At 40.4% G+C, this 20928-nt stretch overlaps 1 protein-coding gene across 1 annotated transcript in view; it reads left to right on the forward strand.

Annotated features, from left to right (window-relative positions):
* Nucleotides 1-20928, forward strand: part of LOC132825504 (myosin-16-like) — a 74205-nt gene that overhangs the window by 15714 nt on the left and 37563 nt on the right. The window contains exons 9-22 of the mRNA XM_060840839.1: nt 1244-1347; nt 4794-4932; nt 7766-7884; nt 8377-8526; nt 8811-8981; nt 9462-9638; nt 11735-11861; nt 12713-12771; nt 13031-13118; nt 13966-14083; nt 15134-15254; nt 16214-16350; nt 17330-17411; nt 18606-18779. Of these exons, the coding sequence (XP_060696822.1) occupies nt 1244-1347; nt 4794-4932; nt 7766-7884; nt 8377-8526; nt 8811-8981; nt 9462-9638; nt 11735-11861; nt 12713-12771; nt 13031-13118; nt 13966-14083; nt 15134-15254; nt 16214-16350; nt 17330-17411; nt 18606-18779 (1766 nt within the window). The remainder of the gene's footprint in view (nt 1-1243; nt 1348-4793; nt 4933-7765; nt 7885-8376; nt 8527-8810; nt 8982-9461; nt 9639-11734; nt 11862-12712; nt 12772-13030; nt 13119-13965; nt 14084-15133; nt 15255-16213; nt 16351-17329; nt 17412-18605; nt 18780-20928) is intronic.

Consider the following 20928-nt stretch of genomic DNA (forward strand, 5'->3'; position numbering starts at 1 on the left):
GGTGCAGGAGGTGGAGAGGTTGTTATTCATTCAGAGTGGAGGTACCTGTGATTAATAAAGGCAATTCCCCACTCCAACCCTTGTGAGTAGGTTGGAAGAATTTCCCTTTCATTTTTTAAAACATTTTAAAAACATTCTTAAGCATTCTTGTGTAGGATCCAGGATCCCTGCATAACCCAGCAGTGGCCACCATTCCTGGTGGCGTTGCTGAGCTGTTGGCCTTCTGATTAAGCTGATAGATGGAACAGATGGTGTGGACATTCCTGCACAGTATGGCAAACATGGTGGCAGCTTCTTCATGAGCTCCAGTGATGGAAGGGAGGTGATGTACTGCCGCACTGAACTGGTGTGCGTACTTTCATATTAAATTAAAACAATGGCACACACTGTCAATCCCACTTAGTAGAAAGCATTCCTTCATACCTGACATCGGGAAACTGCCTTGAAAATAAACTCCTGCCATTATATCCAAGATCTGCCTTTCAACTAAAGAGGAAAGGGAGTTAAGACAATATGATTTGGGAACAGATTATTTAATTTTTCTTTGTCAGTGTACTTATCACTTTGTTCCTATCTCTAACAATTATTAGTTAAACTTTATTCTGTATCTATATTCAGCTCTATATCAAGCCAGACTGATTTGACTTAGAAATGATTTATACTTTATGAACAGTACATACCTAGAACAGCTAGTATTTTACTTCACCTCTGTACCTGACCTTCATCAGAATGTTTTTGCTCTATCCTAATGTCTGTTTTAAAGTACTCTGGAACTTCCATAGACTTCTTCATAGTAGTTACTCTTGTGTTGATGTGTCCAGTCATGTACAGACCACTCTTCAGCTTCCCGGCATCAAAAAAGCCATCTGATTTCTCTTTAGACGCAATCCATCAGGAGTGGCTGGGAACAAAATCGATAATTTGAATTTGACGCAAAGGCCTTAATTTTCATTCCCAAGTCAGATGTGTAGAGAATCCCTAGCTCCACAAACTCAATGTTTCAAAATGGCCATCCACACTTCCCATTCTCAGTGTGAGTGTTGGACTGCTTTGGAAGAAGGGTTGGATAATCAGGAAGACATGCAGATTAATGCCTTATGGGGCAATTGGTGGGACAAGTGGAAAGTGCTAGTATCCCACATCAGGCTCTGTCCAACGTTTAAAAGGAACGGGGTCGTGCATAATCTAAGAATTGGGGGAGATGAGGGATTAATATTCTTTTTATTTCTATTTTCCTTGTTAGATTCGCTGTTGCTGGTGTCTGATCCTAACCAATACTTCTGGGTGTGCCAGGGTGTTGTCAAAGTGGATAACATGGACGATGGTGAAGAGTTGGAACTCACTGATGTGCGTACTTTCATATTAAATTAAAACAATGGCACACACTGTCAATCCCACTTAGTAGAAAGCATTCCTTCAAACTGGTGAAAATACTCTAAAGCATTTCACAGGAAATGTTATTAATGTTCATCTGAAAGCAACAGAGGCCATAGGAGCAGTCAGATATTTCTCAATTTTTCCTTACATATTTTCTAATCAACCTGCTCAGAAATGTTACGATGTGCCTCTGGAGCAGGCGTCCTGGCTCAGAGATAGGGACATTACTACTGCACCACAAAATTCTCACCCCATCGGTTTACAGTTTCAAAGCAATGAACCCCATGATGTGATAACTACATTTATGAACTAAGGCAGCTCAGAAAATATGTTTAGATGGACTTTTTAAAAAACATTTATTGAAGTTCTAAGGAAATGAGATCCTCAGTCCACTATTTTTCGTCCACTGATGAAGATTCCTGTACTACATTGTTGTGTGTACTATTTTAAGAAATATTTCAAAAGATGGATTCCCCCAAGATATATTTTTATTGTCGTTTATCATAGACATCAGTGAATGCATGAAAGTAGATCCAGTATTACAACAACAATGCATTTATATGGTGCCTTTAACAAACTAAAACACCCCATGGTGATAACAAAGAAAAAGATAGCAGAAGGTATGCATTCAAGTCTGAGAACTGAAGCTCTATTTCTGTTGAAGGAGGGAAAATTCTGAGAAATTCTTGTCAATCTGTAAGGTACTGAAAGGCCAAGCAGATCATTTAACTTACTACTTACATAGATACCACAAACTAGGAATCAGGCCACTTGTCCCAAACAGTTCATGTTACTATCTGTTGTAATCACTATGCTTCCTTTCACATTCTTAACTAGTCTCACCACCGAACCCATTTGGTCTTAAATGCTGCCATAGTTTCGATCTTAATTAGTAATTCTGGAAATGATTCCATAGCCTGCAATGCTCCATATGAAAATGCTTATACTGTACTCTGATCTAAATTTCCTACATTTGATTTTGTATTGTGACCAATGAAACCGTCATTCAATACTCCACAATGGCTAATATTCTCACAGGGAAAGGGCCTAGTTTGAGTGTTAGTTAAGATCAGCATTTGGGTTATACTTCAGTTCTCTTCTGTGCTCCCATCCCAGTGAACTGGGCAATGATGGAGAATGGGAGGAATAAAGGCGGTGAGTCCTCAACAGCTTTAGGTGCTCTTCTTCAGTTTTCCATGTTTATTGTGGCTGAAAATTCTGCCAATATAGTCTTGCATTGCCTGCTTCATGTAAATACCAGCAACAGGTGAAGGCCTGGGAAGCTGCCTTATTGCCCTGCTGATTACCAATGCCTTCAGCAACCACAAGAACTTACAGCAGTTGGATAGCAGGCATTTCAGGGATTTTTTTTAACCCATTGATGGGCTGTGAGCTTTGTTTCCATGACCAGCATTTATTGCTTATCCTTTATTGCCTTTGAGAAGGTGGTAATGGTCATTAATAATGGCAATGGTATTAGTGACCTTTTAGGTCCTAGTGAGGGCCCAGGAGTGGGTTTGTGTGCCTTTGAATTGACCAGTGAAGATCTTGGCACACACTGAAGCTTTCAGTCACATCAGAGCTGAGTCATTCAGGCTCTTATGTCCATTGGAAGAATGTTCCTCCCTTTTTCAATACTATAGAGGACTTCTCAGTGCAGCGGTGTCATACTTTACTTAAGTGTGTAACTGGTTCCTTTAAAGTAGGACTAGGCCATTCAGCCCATTGAGTTTGCTCTGCTATTTAATGAGATCATGGCTGATTTAACTGGATCCTCAAACTCACATTCCTGCTTACTTCAGTAACCTTTTACCTCCCATTTTACCAAGAATCTGGCCACCTCTGCTATAAAACAATTTGCTTTGCCTCCCTACCTTTTGGGAAGAGAGTTCCAAAAGCCCATGAGAAAAATGCTCATCCCATCTCTGTTTTAAATAGAAGATCCCTCATTTTTTAAACAGTGATCTCTAATTCTAGGTTCTCCCATTGAGGAAATATAATCTCTACATCCACCCTGTCAGGACCCCTCAGTCAAGTCACTTGCAACTGCCCACCAATTCTAGATATTAGGCAATCAAACTCTGAACTGCTTTCAACACTTTTACGAGCTTACCAATTTATTATATTGTACTCCAAATCTGGTCTCACCATACCTTGTATAACTGACGCATAACTTTGGTCTTCAATTCCTCTTGCAATAAGTTATGACATTCTATTAGCTTTCCTGCTTTCCATCCTTGCTGTAACTGCACACCTTCATGCACTAGGGCACTCAGATCCCTCTGCAGCTTAGAGCTCTGTAATCTCTTTCAATAATATTTTTCTTTTTCATTCTTCCTATCAAAATGGACAGTTTCACATTTTTCCACAAAATACTTCACTTGCCAGATCTTTGCCAACTCACTTAATCTAACAATACTTTTTATGTGACTTCCTTCTGACCTCTTCAGAGCTAATTTTCCTATCTATCTTTATGTCAGTGGCAAATTTGGTAATTGTATCTCTCTTCCCTTCATCCAAGTTAGTCATAGTCATAGAGGTGTGCAGCATTGAAACAGACCCTTCGGTCCAACTTGTCCATGCTAACCAGATATCCCAACCCAATCCAATCCTGTTTACCAGCACTTGGCCCATATCCCTCTAAACTCTTTCTACTCATATACCCGTCCAGATGCCTTTTAAATGCTATTTACATTAATTGTGAACATTTGAGATCCCAGCAGCAATCCCTGTGGCACACGACTTGTTACATCCCACCAACCGGAAAATGATCCTTTTATGCCTACTCTCTGCTTTCTGTTACCCAGTCTATCCATGCCAAATGCTACCCTCAACACCAAGAGGTTTTACTTCCTGCAATAGCCTTTGAAATCACACTTGAGAAATGCCTTCTCGAGATTTAAGTGCAGTACATCCAATCATTTTCTTACATCTATCACAGTTATTTATTCCTCAAAGAGTTCCAATGCTTCAATTTTCTTTTCACAAAATCATGTTGACTCTTCCTGATTACCTTGAACTTACTGAAGTGTCTTGCTATAACACCTTCTAATATTTTTTCTATGACGAATGTTAAGCTAACTAGACTGTAATCTCTTGCTTTCTGACTCCCTCTCCTATTGATTGTAAAGAGCTCAGTGTAAGATTCCCCTGAAGCATTAATGAAGTCCAAACAGCAAACTGGGCAAGAGGCAAATAGTAGAGGTATGAAATCAGTGTTGAGGTCCATTTTAATTTGGCAAAATCTGGATTTCTTTAGGTCAAATACTACTCCTAACATTGTAAAAGACAGTCTAATAATTCTGTTTTTTAGATCAGAATTGCTTTTGTTTTGATAATCTTTTTATCTTTCTAAGTTAAGATTAGACAGCACACAAAACAATCAACTAAAATCGCAATCAATGTTTAATCACCAGGTCGCCTTTGATGTACTGGGCTTCAGTGCTGAAGAAAAGCTCAATGTCTACAAATTAACTGGAGCCATTATGCATTTTGGTAACATGAAGTTCAAGCAGAAACCAAGAGAGGAACAGGCAGAAGTTGACACACCTGAAGGTACAATTCCTACTTTAAATTTCAGTTTCACAATCACACGCAACAACCTCCTAACTGCCCAAAGTCTGTCCAGCTCTTCCAAAGCACAGGTCAGGAGTGTGACAGAATACTCTCCACTTGTGGAAAATAACGAAAGTTATCTCAGATTACAAGCAGATATTGATCAATTGGTCCAATGGGCTAAAAACTGGCAGATGGAGTTTAATTTGGATAAATGTGAGGTATTGCATTTTGGGTAAAACAAACAAAGACAAGACTCATATGAATAAAAGTAGGGCCTTCGGTAGTGATGTGGAACAGAGAGACCTAGGGGTTCAGGTCCATAATTCTTTGAAGTTTGCATCACATAAAGATGGGATGGTTAAGAAGGCATTTAGCATATTGCTCTCATTGCTCAGACCCTTGAGTATAGGACTTGGGATGTCATATTGAGGTTGTAGAGGTCGTTGGTGAGGCTTCGTCTGGAGCACTGTGTCCAGTTTTGGTTGTCCTGCTATGGGAAGGATATTATTAAACTGAAGAGGGTTCAGAAAAGATTTACCAGGATGTTGCCAGGAATAGAAGGTTTGAGTGATCAGGGGAGGCTGGATAGACTGGGACCTTTTCACTGACACATAGGAGGCTGATCGGTGACCTTATAGAGGTTTATGGAATGATGAGGGATATATATAAAGTGAATGGCAAGTTTCTTTCCCCCAGATTGGGGAATTTCAAGATTAGGGGGTATATTTTGTAAGGAGAGAAGCAAAAGGTTTGAAACATACATTAGGAGCAACCTTTTTACACAGACACTGGTTTGTGTGTAGAATAAACTTTCAGAGGAAGTGGTGGATGCAGGTATGGTTATCATGCTTACAAGACATTTGGACAAAAATATGACTAAGAAAGGTTTGGAGGGAAATGGGTCGAGCACAGGTAGGTGGAATTAGTTTAATTTAGAATTATGTTTGGCGTGGACTGGTTAGACCAAAGAGTCTTCGTCCATGCTGTATGACCCGATGACTCTATAACTGAATATAACATGAATGGAAAGTTCCCAACAAATCAAATGCAAACAGCATCCAAAAATGCACCATCCAGACTGCACACCCTGCTGTTATAGTTACTTCCCAATGGAGGCAGTGATTGACCAGTTGGTAGTGTAAGTAGTTTATAATGTGCTGACCAGACCCTGGGCAAGGTTCCCAAATTTGTTACAGTTCCAGATGGGATACCCCAAACATTTAATGTCCTTGTGAAGAAGGATGAACTTACTCGACACACAAACCACTGTCTGTGTAAAAAGGTTGGGAGATCTTTCTGTTCAACAACATATCTGGGGGATGGTTCTTCAACATGTGAACATTCAAACCCAGGCTCATACATGCAAAAGAATAAAGTCACACTAGTATGGCCCAAATGAGTTTAAACTGGCTTTTTAACTGTTATGCTTATGTTTTCTTCATAGTGCCTGCAGTTTGGGACACAGTCCACAGGGAGCGCATGGTTTGCTGTTGAGCAGGGTGTTGTCAGCCCACATTATCTTTGTTGTTACAGGGTAGCACTGTCCAATCCTTAGACACTTTAGATTTCATTGATCCCAAACAGAATGTTTACCAGCAAACAACTGAATTCACACCTCCAGTCATTTTGTCTCTGTGACTGTCCTTTCTTCTTTTTAAAAAAAATTGGAAGTAAGGGCTAAAAATGTCTGTAACATTCTGGGATTCTGAGCTATCATGATAACAAGAACAAATACACTAAGATAAAGTACATTTGAAAAACACCTAATCCCAAAATAATTTTAGAAAAATTTTTACTTTAGGCGGTAGGAAATCACCAACCGTTGTGCATCATTCCCTTTTTTTTCTGTTGGAAGTGATTTTCCACAGGGGTCATTGAAGATCAATCAGTAACAGGAACCAGAGTTGACTTTCCTGTCCCTCATATATAATGGGCTCCTGATTCAACGTTGTCAATTCTGTGGCACAAAATTGGCTTCAAAATCTTTGTAACCTAATGTGTTTATACAACAGTTTGTGTTCATACAAACCTAACATGTGGTTTCTACAGTACCACTTCAAAATGAATTTTTTTCAAGATTCCCTGCAGTGTGGAAACAGGCCCTTCGGCCCAACTAGTCTACACTGACCTTCCGAAGAGTAACCCACCCAGACCCATTTCCCTCTGACTTATGTACCTAACACTATGGATAATTCACCTGACCTGCACATCATTGGAATGTGGGAGAAAGCCAGAGCAACTGGAGGGGACCCACACGGACATGAGGAGAACGTGCAAACTCCACACAGTTACCCAAGGCTGGGATCAAACCTGGATCCTTGGCGCTTTGAGGCAGCAGTGCTAACCACTGTGCCACCATTGTTACCTGTTAACAGAAATTAAAAATCACACAACACCAGTTTTTAGTCCAACAGGTTTATTTAGAAGTACTAGCTTTTGGAGTGCTGCTGCATCATCAGGTAGCTGTGGAGCAGGATCATAAGACATAGAATTTATAGCTAAAGATTACAGTGTCATGCTATTGAAACGATATGTTGAACAAACTTAGATTGTTGTTAAGTCTTTCATCTTTTAGAATGGGTTGCAGGTTTTAGTTCATTAATATGTAAATCCCAGTTCTGGGAACCAGAATTCCATTTTAAGTTTGCCCACCTCAGTCCAACATCATGGCTGTAAATAGACCTCTTGCTGTTTTGCACTGGATTTCAGTCATTACTTTAATTCAATCAGCTTTAAAGGGGAAATGTAAACTGTTCAAAATTCAAACCCATATGAATAAAGCTGTTTCTATTGTTTTCATGTGATTTTCACTCCACTTTCGCATTTCCAGTGGCTGACAAAGTCGCACATTTGATGTCTCTCAATTCGGGTGAACTACAGAAGGGCATCACCAGGCCAAGAGTAAAGGTCGGCAATGAGTTTGTGCAGAAGAGTCAAAATATAGACCAAGTAAGCACTGATATTGAATTTCATTTTCATCCTATACTCTTCAAGCGTTTTTGCTATTTTGAAGATCTGTACAATGTTGCCCACTTTTGCAATTTTTTCACACCAAAGGGCTTTCACCCCTGTAAGGTCACAGCTTACAGACCCTAAACCATCCCCAGTACTTCACTAAAGAGAACCTTCTTCTTGTGTGAGCCAAGGCTACAGCGTGAACAAAGAGTTTGACCAGAGGGAGCATGGGTCACAAGTTAGAGTTGTCAAATTCCTTGTGCATGCTGTAGCCTTGGCTCACACAAGAAGAAGGTTCTCTTTAGTTGTAACTTGTGTTGTTGTAAGTTGTAAACTGGAGTTACAGTTAAATAAACTCCATTAGTTTCTCATCTCAGCTATTCCTGCCTGAGAAACCACTCACACATCATCTTGAACCTCAGAACAGTAGTCATGACGACAAGAATGATTTTGTTGAAATGGGGTTATAACTTTGTGTTTTCCCAGTGCTACAATGCGATTGGAGCCCTGGCAAAGGCTGTTTATGACAAAATGTTCAAGTGGATGGTTGCAAGAATTAACAAGACCTTGGACACGAAGTTACAGCGTCAGTACTTCATTGGAGTGCTGGATATTGCTGGCTTTGAGATCTTTGAGGTAAAGAATCCCATAAATATGCAATTTATAAAATTCTTGTGGATGATAAAGTAATATTTGACAATTTGGGCTTTGAAAAGATGAGGGATTGATAGATAAAAGACTTTTTTTAAAAATTATTTTCAATTTTTTAACAATTCTAAGTAAACTTTGCATTCTAACTATGTGGGACGTTCATTCTAGCTGTGAGAATTATTGCTTAATCTGCCACTGAATTAGAGACCAGCCGTAGGATTAGGAAAGGAATCTCATTCTCAATCTCTACCATTCTTATCCTTTCACAGTTCAATAGCTTTGAGCAACTTTGCATCAACTTCACCAATGAGAAACTGCAACAGTTTTTCAATCACCACATGTTCGTCCTGGAACAGGAAGAATATAAGAAAGAAGGGATTCATTGGGAGTTTATTGACTTTGGTATGGATCTACAAGCTTGTATTGAGCTGCTGGAAAAGGTAAATCTGTAAAAAAAATTACAAAAGCCCATCAAAAGAAAAATCATATTACATCACCCAATGCAGCTTGGGGTTGTGTTTGTTTTATAATGGTCTGCTGAAGTGTTTTGGGATGTTTCATGACATGAAAGGTATTATATCAATGTAAATTGTGATTGTTCGATGTTGGAAATCTGAAAGAAAACAGTAAAGTTTTGGTTAGGGAGAACAGGAGTTACGACCCAGAAGGAGCATGCTTTCCCTCACTATTGAGGCATTTGCCATTTAACAAATCTCATAACAGCTTCACCTTTTTGAATAAGATTTCCAACTAGCAGCAAACTAGAGGTAGCTTTTGCTTGTCATCTTATCCCTATTCAGAGTTTGATTCAGATGGCACAAGCAATCTTTATATTACTGCTGTCACTAATATGTTAGATTGATAGTGAAGGCACATTTTCAATTTATTACAGTGATATTGTTTCTGCTGTTTGTTTCCAGCCCATGGGCATTTTCTCCATCCTAGAAGAGCAATGTGTTTTCCCCAAGGCCACCGATGACACCTTCAAGGCTGCCTTGTACGACAACCATTTGGGCAAGTCCAATAATTTCCTGAAACCGAAAGGCGGCAAAGGCAAATCTCAAGCCACCTTTGAGATTATTCACTATGCTGGCACGGTAAGCATTAGGCACTTCAGGAAGTGCAGACACTCATCTGAAATTCCAAAAAGGATATGGGTCCAGAGACAGTGAGCCGAGAGGGAGGAATTGAATATAATTAGGCAATGTTGGTGGAGGACCAGAATCCGCCCTTTTTTTATGAACGAATGTCTGGGTTCTAAAGCCCACTTCCACATTTCTACACCCGTCACTGATTGAAACCCTTCAGTGGTCAATTGATGATTACTTGAGGGTCTCGTCCTTTCTGGGCTGCCATTATTTCAGTTCAAGCTGGGATGAGAAACACTTGAGGAGAAAGTGAGGTCTGCAGATGCTGGAGTATCAGAGCTGAAAATGTGTTGCTGGAAAAGCGCAGCAGGTCAGGCAGCATCCAAGGAACAGGAAATTCGACATTTCGGGCATAAGCCCTTCATCAGGAGGGCTTGTGCTCGATGAAGGGCTTATGCCCGAAATGTCGAATTTCCTGTTCCTTGGATGCTGCCTGACCTGCTGCGCTTTTCCAGCAACACATTTTCAGAGATGAGAAACACTTGGCCAACCAACTGGGTAACCAGTTCAGAAAGGCTGTCAGTTTTCAGGGGGTGGATGATTTGCGAATGATTGAGGGACTGGATATAGTGCAAAGGGAGGGCTGCTGACCGTCACCTCTTACCCCAGTTTCCAATACCCCTGCTCCTCTCCCAGACACCTGTACCCGACAAGATGCACACCACACCCATTATTTTTGGTGGCGGTGGGATGGTTTTGGTTACAAAGGGAACTGATAGCTGGAACTGATGGCTGGGAAGCAAGCTGATTGTGAATCTGCTCCTCAGTGAGTTGGAAAATAACGTAGGGCAAAGTGATTCAATCACAGCTCAGTTCACAATCCCAGCCACTGAGTATTCACAGGCACCCACCTCAGTCACAACTGCATGTGAGGAACTGGTCATTTACAGAATAGAAAATTATTCCTGCCGCATCCATGCTTTAGATAAATCCAGGTATTGCACAAAGTTTGTTAAACCTCATTAAACCTGGTTAAAGAAAATTCTACAATAAAGACATTCTTGACCAGGGACTGGACATTTTCCAACCCTGACACAAGAAGCTGTTAATCACGATGATACCAAGTGCAATGACCATTGGTCTTTCTTTTTAGGGTTGCTTGTGGATCAGAAGGAACAGTCCTACACTCCTGGACACTGCATGAAAACAGTGGTGTTCTCCTTGTCCCATGGTTACCCCCGCCTTGCATGCTCCTACTCCCAACCAGAAGGCCCTTTCGAAACCTTTAGCTGTGCAGTGGTAAAGCCCATCTCTTGTGAATCGTCACTTATTCCCGTGCGTTCCTTGTACCAATATTCCAGATCTTATATTAATTAATAACAAATAGAAACATATTTATTGTCTCAACTAATTTAATAGTCGACTCAGAACACTGATGCTGATTTGTCATGACTTAAGTTGCAGTTCTCAAATCTTTAACAGCAATTGGTCTGGATTTATCCAAATCAGATTTTAATTTTAATATTGCTGGCCCAGTGAAAAATCACAATTCAAATGCCTCAGGTGAATTACATGGGGGCCAATCCCACTATTTTCCCCTTAGTCTCAACCTTAATCAGACCAAACAGCCACCAAATTGTTGGAAAGGTCTGGAAAAGGGGAAGCCCAAAAATGACCATTGGTCTTTCTTTTTAGGGTTGCTTGTGGATCAGAAGGAACAGTCCTACACTCCTGGACACTGCATGAAAACAATGGTGTTCTCCTTGCCCCAGGGTTACCCCCGCCTTGCACTGCTCCTACTCTCAACCAGAAGGCCCTTTCAAACTCTTTAGCTGGGCAGTGGTAAAGCCCATTTCTTTCAAACCTTCAGTCTCCCAAGTTTCCCTGAAAAACCACCTGCCAGTACCATTTCCTACTCATTTCACACAGAAGACCATTTGGAGCCCACAGAGATTAGGCTCAGGGTCTAAACTCTCCCAGTCCTCAAACTGCAGACATTCAGACACTTTGCCACCAAATGTGGCCCTTAATTGCCTGCAGGACTTCCAGTTTCAGTGAAGGTTATTGTTTGTGTCAATATGTTAACAGCTGTTTCTCCTCCTTAGGTTGGCTACAACACTCACGGTTGGCTGGAAAAGAACAAGGATCCCTTGAATGAAACTGTAGTGGGTCTTTTCCAGAAATCTAGCCAGGCTCTGCTACCTGTTCTCTTCAAAGAAGAGGAGGGGACAAGTGAGTGATGGCAAACAAAAGGACATGTGTAGAGTGAGTCACGGAAAGTGTGCAAAGGATGAAGACCAGTGCCATCAAGTGTTGAGAAGAGAGTAGTACAAGTACAAGTGCAAAATACGTTTTTTAAGTTTGGGAAATGCTTCAGTGCTGATAGATTTTTTATTGAGCCTCTATAAAGCAACTTTATATGTCTTTCTCAATTGTAATCTCCATATAAACTCAATTTGTAAATCCGAAGCATTGAATGCTTTCTGACAATAAGTGAAAGAAGCAGTGGCACTCATTCACAAAAGCACAGCCAGTGACTAAAGTGGGGAAGGGAAACGCAAAAGCTGAAATTATAGACAGTATTTAAGCTAGACTTAAGCATTCCAGACACCTGATATACCATCTGTGCTTGTGTATGGAGGTACTTATTAGTATGGAGCTCTGTCTTGTTTATAGAACAGTGGCTCAGTGGTTAGCACTTCTGCCTCATGGGGCCTGGGTTCAATCCCACCTTTGGGTGAGTGTCTGTGTGGACTTTGCACATTCTCCCCATGTTTGAGTGGAATTCCTCTGGGTGCTCCGGTTTCTTCCCATACTCCAAAGATATGCAGTGGATTGGCTAATCTAAACTGCCCTTCGTGTCCAGGGATGTGTGGGCTAAATGGATTAACCATGGAGAATGCAGGGTCACAGGGATAGGGTTGGGGACTGGGTCAGAGGGGGATGCTCTTCGGAGGGTTGCTGTGGAATCGATGGGCCGAATGGCCTGTTTCCACACTGTAGGGATTCTGTGATTCTATAATTGTGAAAGCTTCTTCTTTATTGAAGGCAACTGTTTAATTGAGCAAACCATCTCTTTGCAGCTCCCACTAAGAAGCAAAAGAAAGGCTCATCTTTCCAGACAGTTTCTGCCTTCTACAGGGTAAGACCATCACACAGATTCCCCAAGACAAAACACTGTCACCTTCTCTCTCTTCCTCCTTCAATATTATTTAGTCTTCATTCCATTTTGCTCTTTGCTGCTCACCTTTTGACTCCCCGTTTGCTCATTTCTTTTCCTTCACATTTTAAACACTAGTCATTGCCTTTACCTCCGTGTAATTCTCCAGTTCTGTTTCTTGCCTTGCCTGATTTCACTTAATTGCAGCAAATCTTTATGGTGCCATTTCTTGACCTCGCAGGAACAGTTGAACAAGCTGATGACCACCCTGCGCAGCACAGCTCCCCACTTTGTCCGATGCATTGTGCCCAATGAAAACAAACAGTCAGGTGAGTCCCATCTTCTACAAAACCACAACATCACTAACATGCTGCTTTGTGAGGGGGGTGTGGATACAGTTGAAGAAAGGATCAATCCAGAAGAGCATTTCTTTTTCTCATAAGCAGCTAAATTTAGACATTGGCTCAGCTAAATGGACCATTTACAATAATATACTTCACAGAACTAAACCATTCAGCTCAGATGCTCTGTGCCAGGGTTTGCAATCAGCACAAACCTTCTCTCACTTCTTCTCATCCTAGCCACACTAATATATCCTCTTATTCCTTTCTTGTTCATGTTTTATCCAGTTACTCTTTTATTGTTTCAATGCTTTCTGTCTCATTGACTCCTTGAGTTCTCCTTCTCATTGATTCCGTGCGCTCCATATTTAGCACTGTTGCCTCACAGCACCAGGGATCCAGGTTCATTTCTATTCTCAGGCAGAATTCTCCTCATGTCTGCTTGGGTTTCTTCCGGGTGCTCCAGTTTACTCCTAGAGTCCAATGATGTGCAGGTTAAATGAATTGGCCATGCTAAATTCCCCATCGTGCCCAGGGATGTGCAGGCCAAGTGGACAAGGCATGAGAAATGTGGAGTTTTGGGGATAAGGTAAGGGGGTGGGATGCTCTTCAGAGGTTCAGTGTGGACTCACTGGGCTGACTGGCCTTCTTCCATGCTGTAGGGACTTTACATTTGCACCCGTCTCCATCTCCGAGCAACAATTTACACATTATTCAAGATTAACTGTGGCTTGGGAATTCTGTGGAATAGAAGTGAATGGGAAGTGATTTTCCTAAATGTTGGTCCATCTCCAGATGAAGTCCCGTTATTCATATTGTGTGCATTTTGTTCCAGGTGTGTGTGATGCTGGCCTGATCCTTCATCAGCTGGCCTGTAATGGTGTGCTGGAGGGGATTCGTATCTGCAGGAAGGGTTTCCCCAACAGACTGCAATATCCTGAGTTTAAACAGAGGCAAGTCTATCCAGTCGTCCTACGTGCAATCACATGACCAACATTACTTGTTTAGGGCTTTTTGGTATATTGACACAACTAATTCTATTCACAGAAGGTAGAGAATAGAACAGAATCCCTACAGAGAATAGAATCCCCACAGTGTGGATTAGGCCCAAGATAAATTGGCACCTTCTACTTATTATAGTATAGGGATCAAGACATTGCTTTTATCTCCCACATGAGATTTAAAATGCCCCAAAGTGCTTCAAATGAGCATGATCAAGTATAACATTGGGCACAGGAAGAAGAAGTGTTAGGACATATAACCAAAAACTTCAACAACTAACTGGCTTTCAAATGAAGACTGAGAGAGAGGTGAGGAGGCAGAGGGTTTCAGAAGAAGAATTCCAGAGTTTATTTGAAATCAGTTATCAATGGCAGAGCATTGAAAATCAAAACATGCAAGAAATTAGAATTGGAATAGTACAGAGATCTCGCATAGTTGTAGGGTTGGATGAGCTTATTGAGAGAAGGAGAAGCGAGGCTATGGGGGAGATTCCAAAACAAGGATAAAAATTTTAAAATTGAGGCACTGTTAAACTGAGAGCTCCTGTAGCTCAGCAAGGCCAGAGATGATGGATGAACAGATTGAGAAATAGCCAGCAGAATTCTTGTTGAGTTCAAACTTACAGACAGAATAACGGGAGATTAACCAGAAATGATATGGTTGAATCCACTGACATGTATAAGGGTTTCAACTGCAGATGAGCTGAGGCATGAACTATTACAGACAGTATCACAGAGGGAGAAATTGGTTGTCTTAGTGATGTAGTGATTGTGTGCAGCTCTGAATCATTTAAGGTGCCAGAGTTGTGAATAATCTGATTCAGACTTTGAAAATGACCAGGGAGAGGGATGAGGTCAGTGGCTGTGCATCAGAGTTTTTGTGTTTTAAAATCTATTTCTGTGTCTAATTTAACAAAAACCCAGAAAAGTTCGAAAACTGCAAACATAACATCTTCAGTTTTGCATTAGGTTTGTATAATTCAATTTATTTCTTTTGCCTAGGTATCACATCTTGAACCCTAATGTCATCCCCAAGGGTTTTGTTGACAACAAGAAAGCTTCAGAATTGGTGCTTGGTTCCATTGGTCTCGATAGTAATGAGTACAAGATTGGACACACAAAGGTAATGGTCCTTCAAACAGAACACTCTTGAATCGAAATTTACACAAAGGTCATTGTAGAAAGGAGGGTTTTGCAGTTTGGTTTTTGTATGAGTGAGGACTATTTTCACACTGCATTTAATTTAATTTTATACTAACATTTGGTAAAACACTTTGCCCTAAGATCCAATAGCTATTTTGAGCACCCTTTGGTTGCCCTGCACTGATTATAACTACCTGAGAAGTTTTCCAGTGATTTTCTGGTAACTCTGTCATTGATCCTAAAATATAGGAAGTTTAAATTCCTGCCATAGATTGAGCTTGCTTAAAGGAACTGAAGCCGTAGATAATGTGAAACTGCTTTCTTTGCTGGAGCAGTCCAAGTTGCAACAGAGTCATGGAGTTGAACAGTGTGGAAACAGACCCTTCGGTACAAGTTGTCTATATAAGGGGATATAATCTTAAACTTACAGCTTGGTTGAATGGTGGTGATATGTTTCTTCATATGAAGTTTAGTGGAAATCCAGAAATCATTCCTCAAAAATGCTATTGAAGCTGAGAGTCATTTGGAAATTGAAAAACGGAGACAGATAATATTTTGTTTGGTGAGGAAACCACAGATTACTGTATAGAACTGTGGGTAGCAAGTGAAGTTAATACAGACATCAACAATAACCTCATTTCCTGGAGGAACAAGCTTGAGAGGTTGAAAGTTATCCTTCTGTTCCTCCGTTCATTTCAACCTCAGATGCCTTCTGCCAAATCAATTTACCCCAAATTCACATTAGATCAGAAACAGGGTAAGAAATGTGTGAATTCACTGAAATTTAGAATGTATTTCTTCAATAAAGATTGCAGTGAGCTTTAGTGCTGACTGCTGTGTTGAAATGCTGAGGTTTTCTCAGTGTTAGATATGGGGATAGACCAAAATCTTCCATTAGTGTTTGTTACATGATTCACATCTCTTACTTGGACTTCACAGGTATTCTTCCGTGCTGGTGTTCTGGCTAAACTAGAGGACTTCCGTGATGAACGACTGGCAAAGATTATGACAATGATTCAGTGTCGTTCCCGTGGGTTGTTGATGCGCATAGAATTCAAAAAGATGCTGGAGAGAAGGTGAGGCACCACATTCAGTTGAACTTCATGCAGGAATCCTACAGTTATGACGTATTGTGAATAATCTTGAAGGAATGTGTCTCATGAAGCCATATTTTGAATTATTTTGTGATGGGGATGTGGGCATTGCTGGCAAGGCCAGAATCTGTTGTCCATCCCACAATGCCCTTAAATTAATTGGCTTGCAGGGCTATATCAGAAATTCAGTCACACTGCTGTGAATCTGGAATCAGGTGTTTGCAACAATCATGGCAATTTTGTGCTCTCCATTACAGCAACTAGTTTTCAATTCCAGATGTAGTAATTGAATTCATTTACCAGCTCTCATGGTGAGATTTGAACTTACCTGAGGCTCTGAATTACTAATCCAGTAACCGCAAAGCCACCATCGCCTGTTAACTACAGAAGCACCTATCATTACATGACATAGAAAGGCCCAGGTGAATCTAATTTGCCTTGTTCCTGGTTGTCACGCAGCACAATAATAATTATCTGTTACATCGATTCTTTTTCCACAACAGGCCCAAACATGAGAGAGGAAAGGCCCAGTGGTAGTAAACTTTAAGAGCAATCGATCTAAAGTCACTGTTTTCTTCCAAAGCACGCTATACGTAGCACTGTATGTGTATATGTATTCGAAATTTACATGTGTAAGCCACATCATTCAAATGTATGTGTGCTAGACACACACCTGTGATATCGACAGTGCACAGCATAGCTCGGAAATTCCTGGCCAGCCTCCTGGAACCAATTAAGGGTGAACAGCAACTTCAGTCTGGCCTACTTCACCCAGCTCACAACCCAAGCATCATCATCATTTGCTTATTTTGGGTGGGCACACAGATGATTAACACACAAATGAATGTCATGTATGACTGAATAAAAATAATGAAAAGTTGATATTGAATCAATAAAGAGGAGGTGGCTGTTTCTTACCTGTTGCTAAGATGTACCTTTCTTCCTCTCTTATCATTTTCAGAATGGCATTAATTGTTATTCAGCGCAATGTTCGCAAATTCCTGCAACTACGTTATTGGGGCTGGTGGAAGCTTTACACTAAGGTATTTATTACAAAAGCGATGCTACTCTCTACCATCTAATCATCCCATTGTGAGGAGTCACAAGAGTCACAGAGCCATATAGCATGGAAATACAGTTGACTATTCGGTCCAACCAGTCCATGCCAACCAGAGTCCAAAACTGAACTAGTCCCACCTGCCTGTGCTTGGCCCATGTCCCTCCAACTTTCTGATTCATGTCCTTATACAAATATCTTTTTAAACGTTGTAACTGTACCTGCATCCACTACTTTGTTTGGAAGTTCACTCTGCACACGAACCACTCTCTATGTAAAAACATTGCCTCTCACATCCTTCTTAAATCCTTCTCCTCTCACCTTAAACAGACTTCTGATGTTCTTAGCCTGAGCAGGAGAGATTAGATTTAATTTCTCAGTGAAAGGAAGCCTAGTTTCTGTCAGGAAAGGCAGAAGTAAGAATACTGTCATTTGTTTGAACGCCTCTGGTTTAGGATAGGGATATAGGATACTGCTCCCAAACAGTCACTGGTTACCCCTGCTGGAAATGCAGGTGGATTATTGTCAAGTGACAATCAGATCAATTTAGGTTGTGATACTTTCTGAGATGAAGAACTCCTCTGGTGTTAATCTGAAGGATGGAACCTCTTAGTGCAGTCCTTCCTCAGTAGGGCACTGAATGGTCAGGTCAGATTCCATGCTCATGTCTTTGTCCAAGTCCTCTACATTCTTGTAGATAGCTTCCATATAAAGGACTTTATATATAGAGTCATGCAACGCAGGACAGACCCTTCAGACAGGCTCGTCCATGCTAACCAGGTATCCTAAACTGAACCAGTTCCATTTGCCTATATTTGGCCCATATCCCTCTAAACCTTTCCTATTCATACATTCATGATGAAGGATTTATGCATGAAATATTGATTCTCCTACTCCTTGGATGCTGCCTGATTTTCCAGCACCACACTCTTCAACTCTGATCTCCAACATCTACAGTCCTCACTTTCTCCTATTCATATATTTATATATGTCTTTTAAATGTTGTAGTTGTACCCGCTTCTGTTGTTAAACATAAATACTTTGAAATATTTGTTAAAAACGAGACTGATTCTATTTATTTTCTTTGGATGATGTTTAGCTATATTAAAGATGATCTCTTGAAAACAACCTGCCTTCTACATTTTTGGATATCATATTGATGATGTCCTTTTGTTTGTAGGTTAAGCCTTTGTTGAACGTGGCCCGTCAGGAGGATGAAATGAAGCAGAAAGAGGAAGAACTGAGAGCTGCGATGGCACAGACCAATGATCTCCTTAACCGCGTCAAGGAACTTGAGGAGAAGACGGCAACTCTCTCACAGGAAAAGAATGACCTCTTACTGCAAGTTCAGGCTGTAAGTAATCTGCAACTAAACTAGATTCTACTTTAGTATCTGTATAGTGTTAACTTTATTTTGACTTTTGGCTCAACTAAAAGGGAAAGTGCTGCATCTCCTCAGTCCTGCTCTGATGTGACAGATTCGGGTTCTCAACACTGAGGTATAGCCTTCAGACTTGAAGGCAACAATGCTAACCATTGAACCATGGTTGATAAAGGAAACAGTCATCAGTCATATAGAAGTATTTTTGAGAAGATGTACTTGACTCATTTCTGGAATGAATGGCTATGAAGAGAGAATGAACAGTTTGGGACTGTACCCATATTAGTTTAGAAGAATAAAGGTAATCTTATTGGAACAATTGAGATCCTGAAGTGTCTAGATGAGAGAATATTTTCTCTCGTGAAAGATGTTGTGTCAGATGATTAATACTTGAAAGGTTTAACTATCATTATGAAACAAGCTCCACCCATCGGGATATAAATTTCTGGGAAGAGCTAACAATTTATTTTGGTCATGACTTGGAGGTGCTGCTGTTGGACTGGGGTGTACAAAGTTAAAAATCACACAACACCAGATTATAGCCCATCAGGTTTATTTGGAAGCACTAGTTTTCGGAGTGCTGCTCCCTCATCTGGTGGTTGTGGAGTATAAGATCATAGCACACAGTTTTTTTTGCAAAAGTTTACTTATTTTGGTGGATGTATTCTTATTATCAGTTGTTGTTTCGAAGTGGTAAGTCAACGTAGTTATTTGTAATTTATGCATACTCTTAAATATAATCTTAGAGCTAATGAAGGAGTCATATTGCAACTACCATGGAATAGACCTATTCTGCTTATCAAGTCTGAGTCTCACTTGCACTGAAGATTTTGTGTGGTCCTCCTTCCCCACCGGGAATCAGTAATTGTTTAGTAATACAGAATATGTATTGCTGAAAAAAGACATACTTTGTCAAAGATTTTTGTCTTGCACTCATCAGGATCTTGCACAAGAATAAAAATTCAAGTCAAAAATCAAAAACTTATACTGCATGAAAGGAGTGTGCTGTTAAGTTGGCAAGCATTAACCACTTGTCAACCAATCCATTGCCACCTTTCTTGCAGTGTAAATGTTAATTCTGCCCTTGAATTTGTATTCTTGTGAAATGTCCTGAGGAGTGCAAGACAAAAGGCATTGATAAAATGAGCCTTTTCTCAGCAATGTAATTCAAATGTATCTGGTGGGTACAATCACAATGGATACCAGCGGGGTTAGAATCTGAAAACATACCAGAGGATACTGGATTTAGGGGACAGGGTAAAATAACAGCTCTCTCTTTTAAAATAGAAATAAGGAGAAATTCATTTCTCTGAGTGATTGTTAATTTGTGGAATTCTCTCCCTCAGAAATCACAGGAGGTTGGGACGTTGAATTTATTTCAAGATGCATTAGATTTTTGAAAGGCGAGAGGGTAAAGGGTGCAATGGGCAAACAGGAAAGTAGAGTTGAGGCTACAACAATATCCCGATGAAGGGCTTATGCCCGAAACGTCGAATTTCCTGTTCGTTGGATGCTGCCTGACCTGCTGCGCTTTTCCAGCAACACATTTTCAGCTCTGATACTCCAGTATCTGCAGACCTCACTTTCTCCTCCTACAACAATATCAGCCAGGCCAAGTGACCTGCTTGGCCTACCTTCCCATGTGGCCTCACCTATCTGCAATTCTGTTTAATTTCAGAAATAAAACACACAAAATGCAGGCATTACAATAAAACTACATGCATAATTAATTAATAAAGTACTAATTGTACTTGTTAATTTTAACAAGTATTCAGAGTTGCACTGACACTGCTAATTTAGCACTGAATACAATTTAACAAACATTTCTTCTATGTCTGAAGGAACACTTTCACTCCATGTCCTGTTACAGGACAATATATTAATTATTAAAAGGTATTCTGTTAAAAGTGATGAAGAGTTTTAAATCAGCAACTTTTCAAATGTGGAATGTCCTGCTTGAAAGGGGTTGCAGAAGCAGACTCAATGGCAGCTTTCAAATTGCAGGTTATAAAGGAAGAACATACATTTGGGTCCTCTTTGAAAAACTATTTCAAGCAACCAACACAAACACAGAATGACTGCACAATTCAATGACATTATCACGTTAAGCAAATGGCTTTAA

The sequence above is a fragment of the Hemiscyllium ocellatum genome, chromosome 20 (assembly GCF_020745735.1).
Source record: "Hemiscyllium ocellatum isolate sHemOce1 chromosome 20, sHemOce1.pat.X.cur, whole genome shotgun sequence".
In the NCBI taxonomy this organism is placed as follows: Eukaryota; Metazoa; Chordata; class Chondrichthyes; order Orectolobiformes; family Hemiscylliidae; genus Hemiscyllium; species Hemiscyllium ocellatum.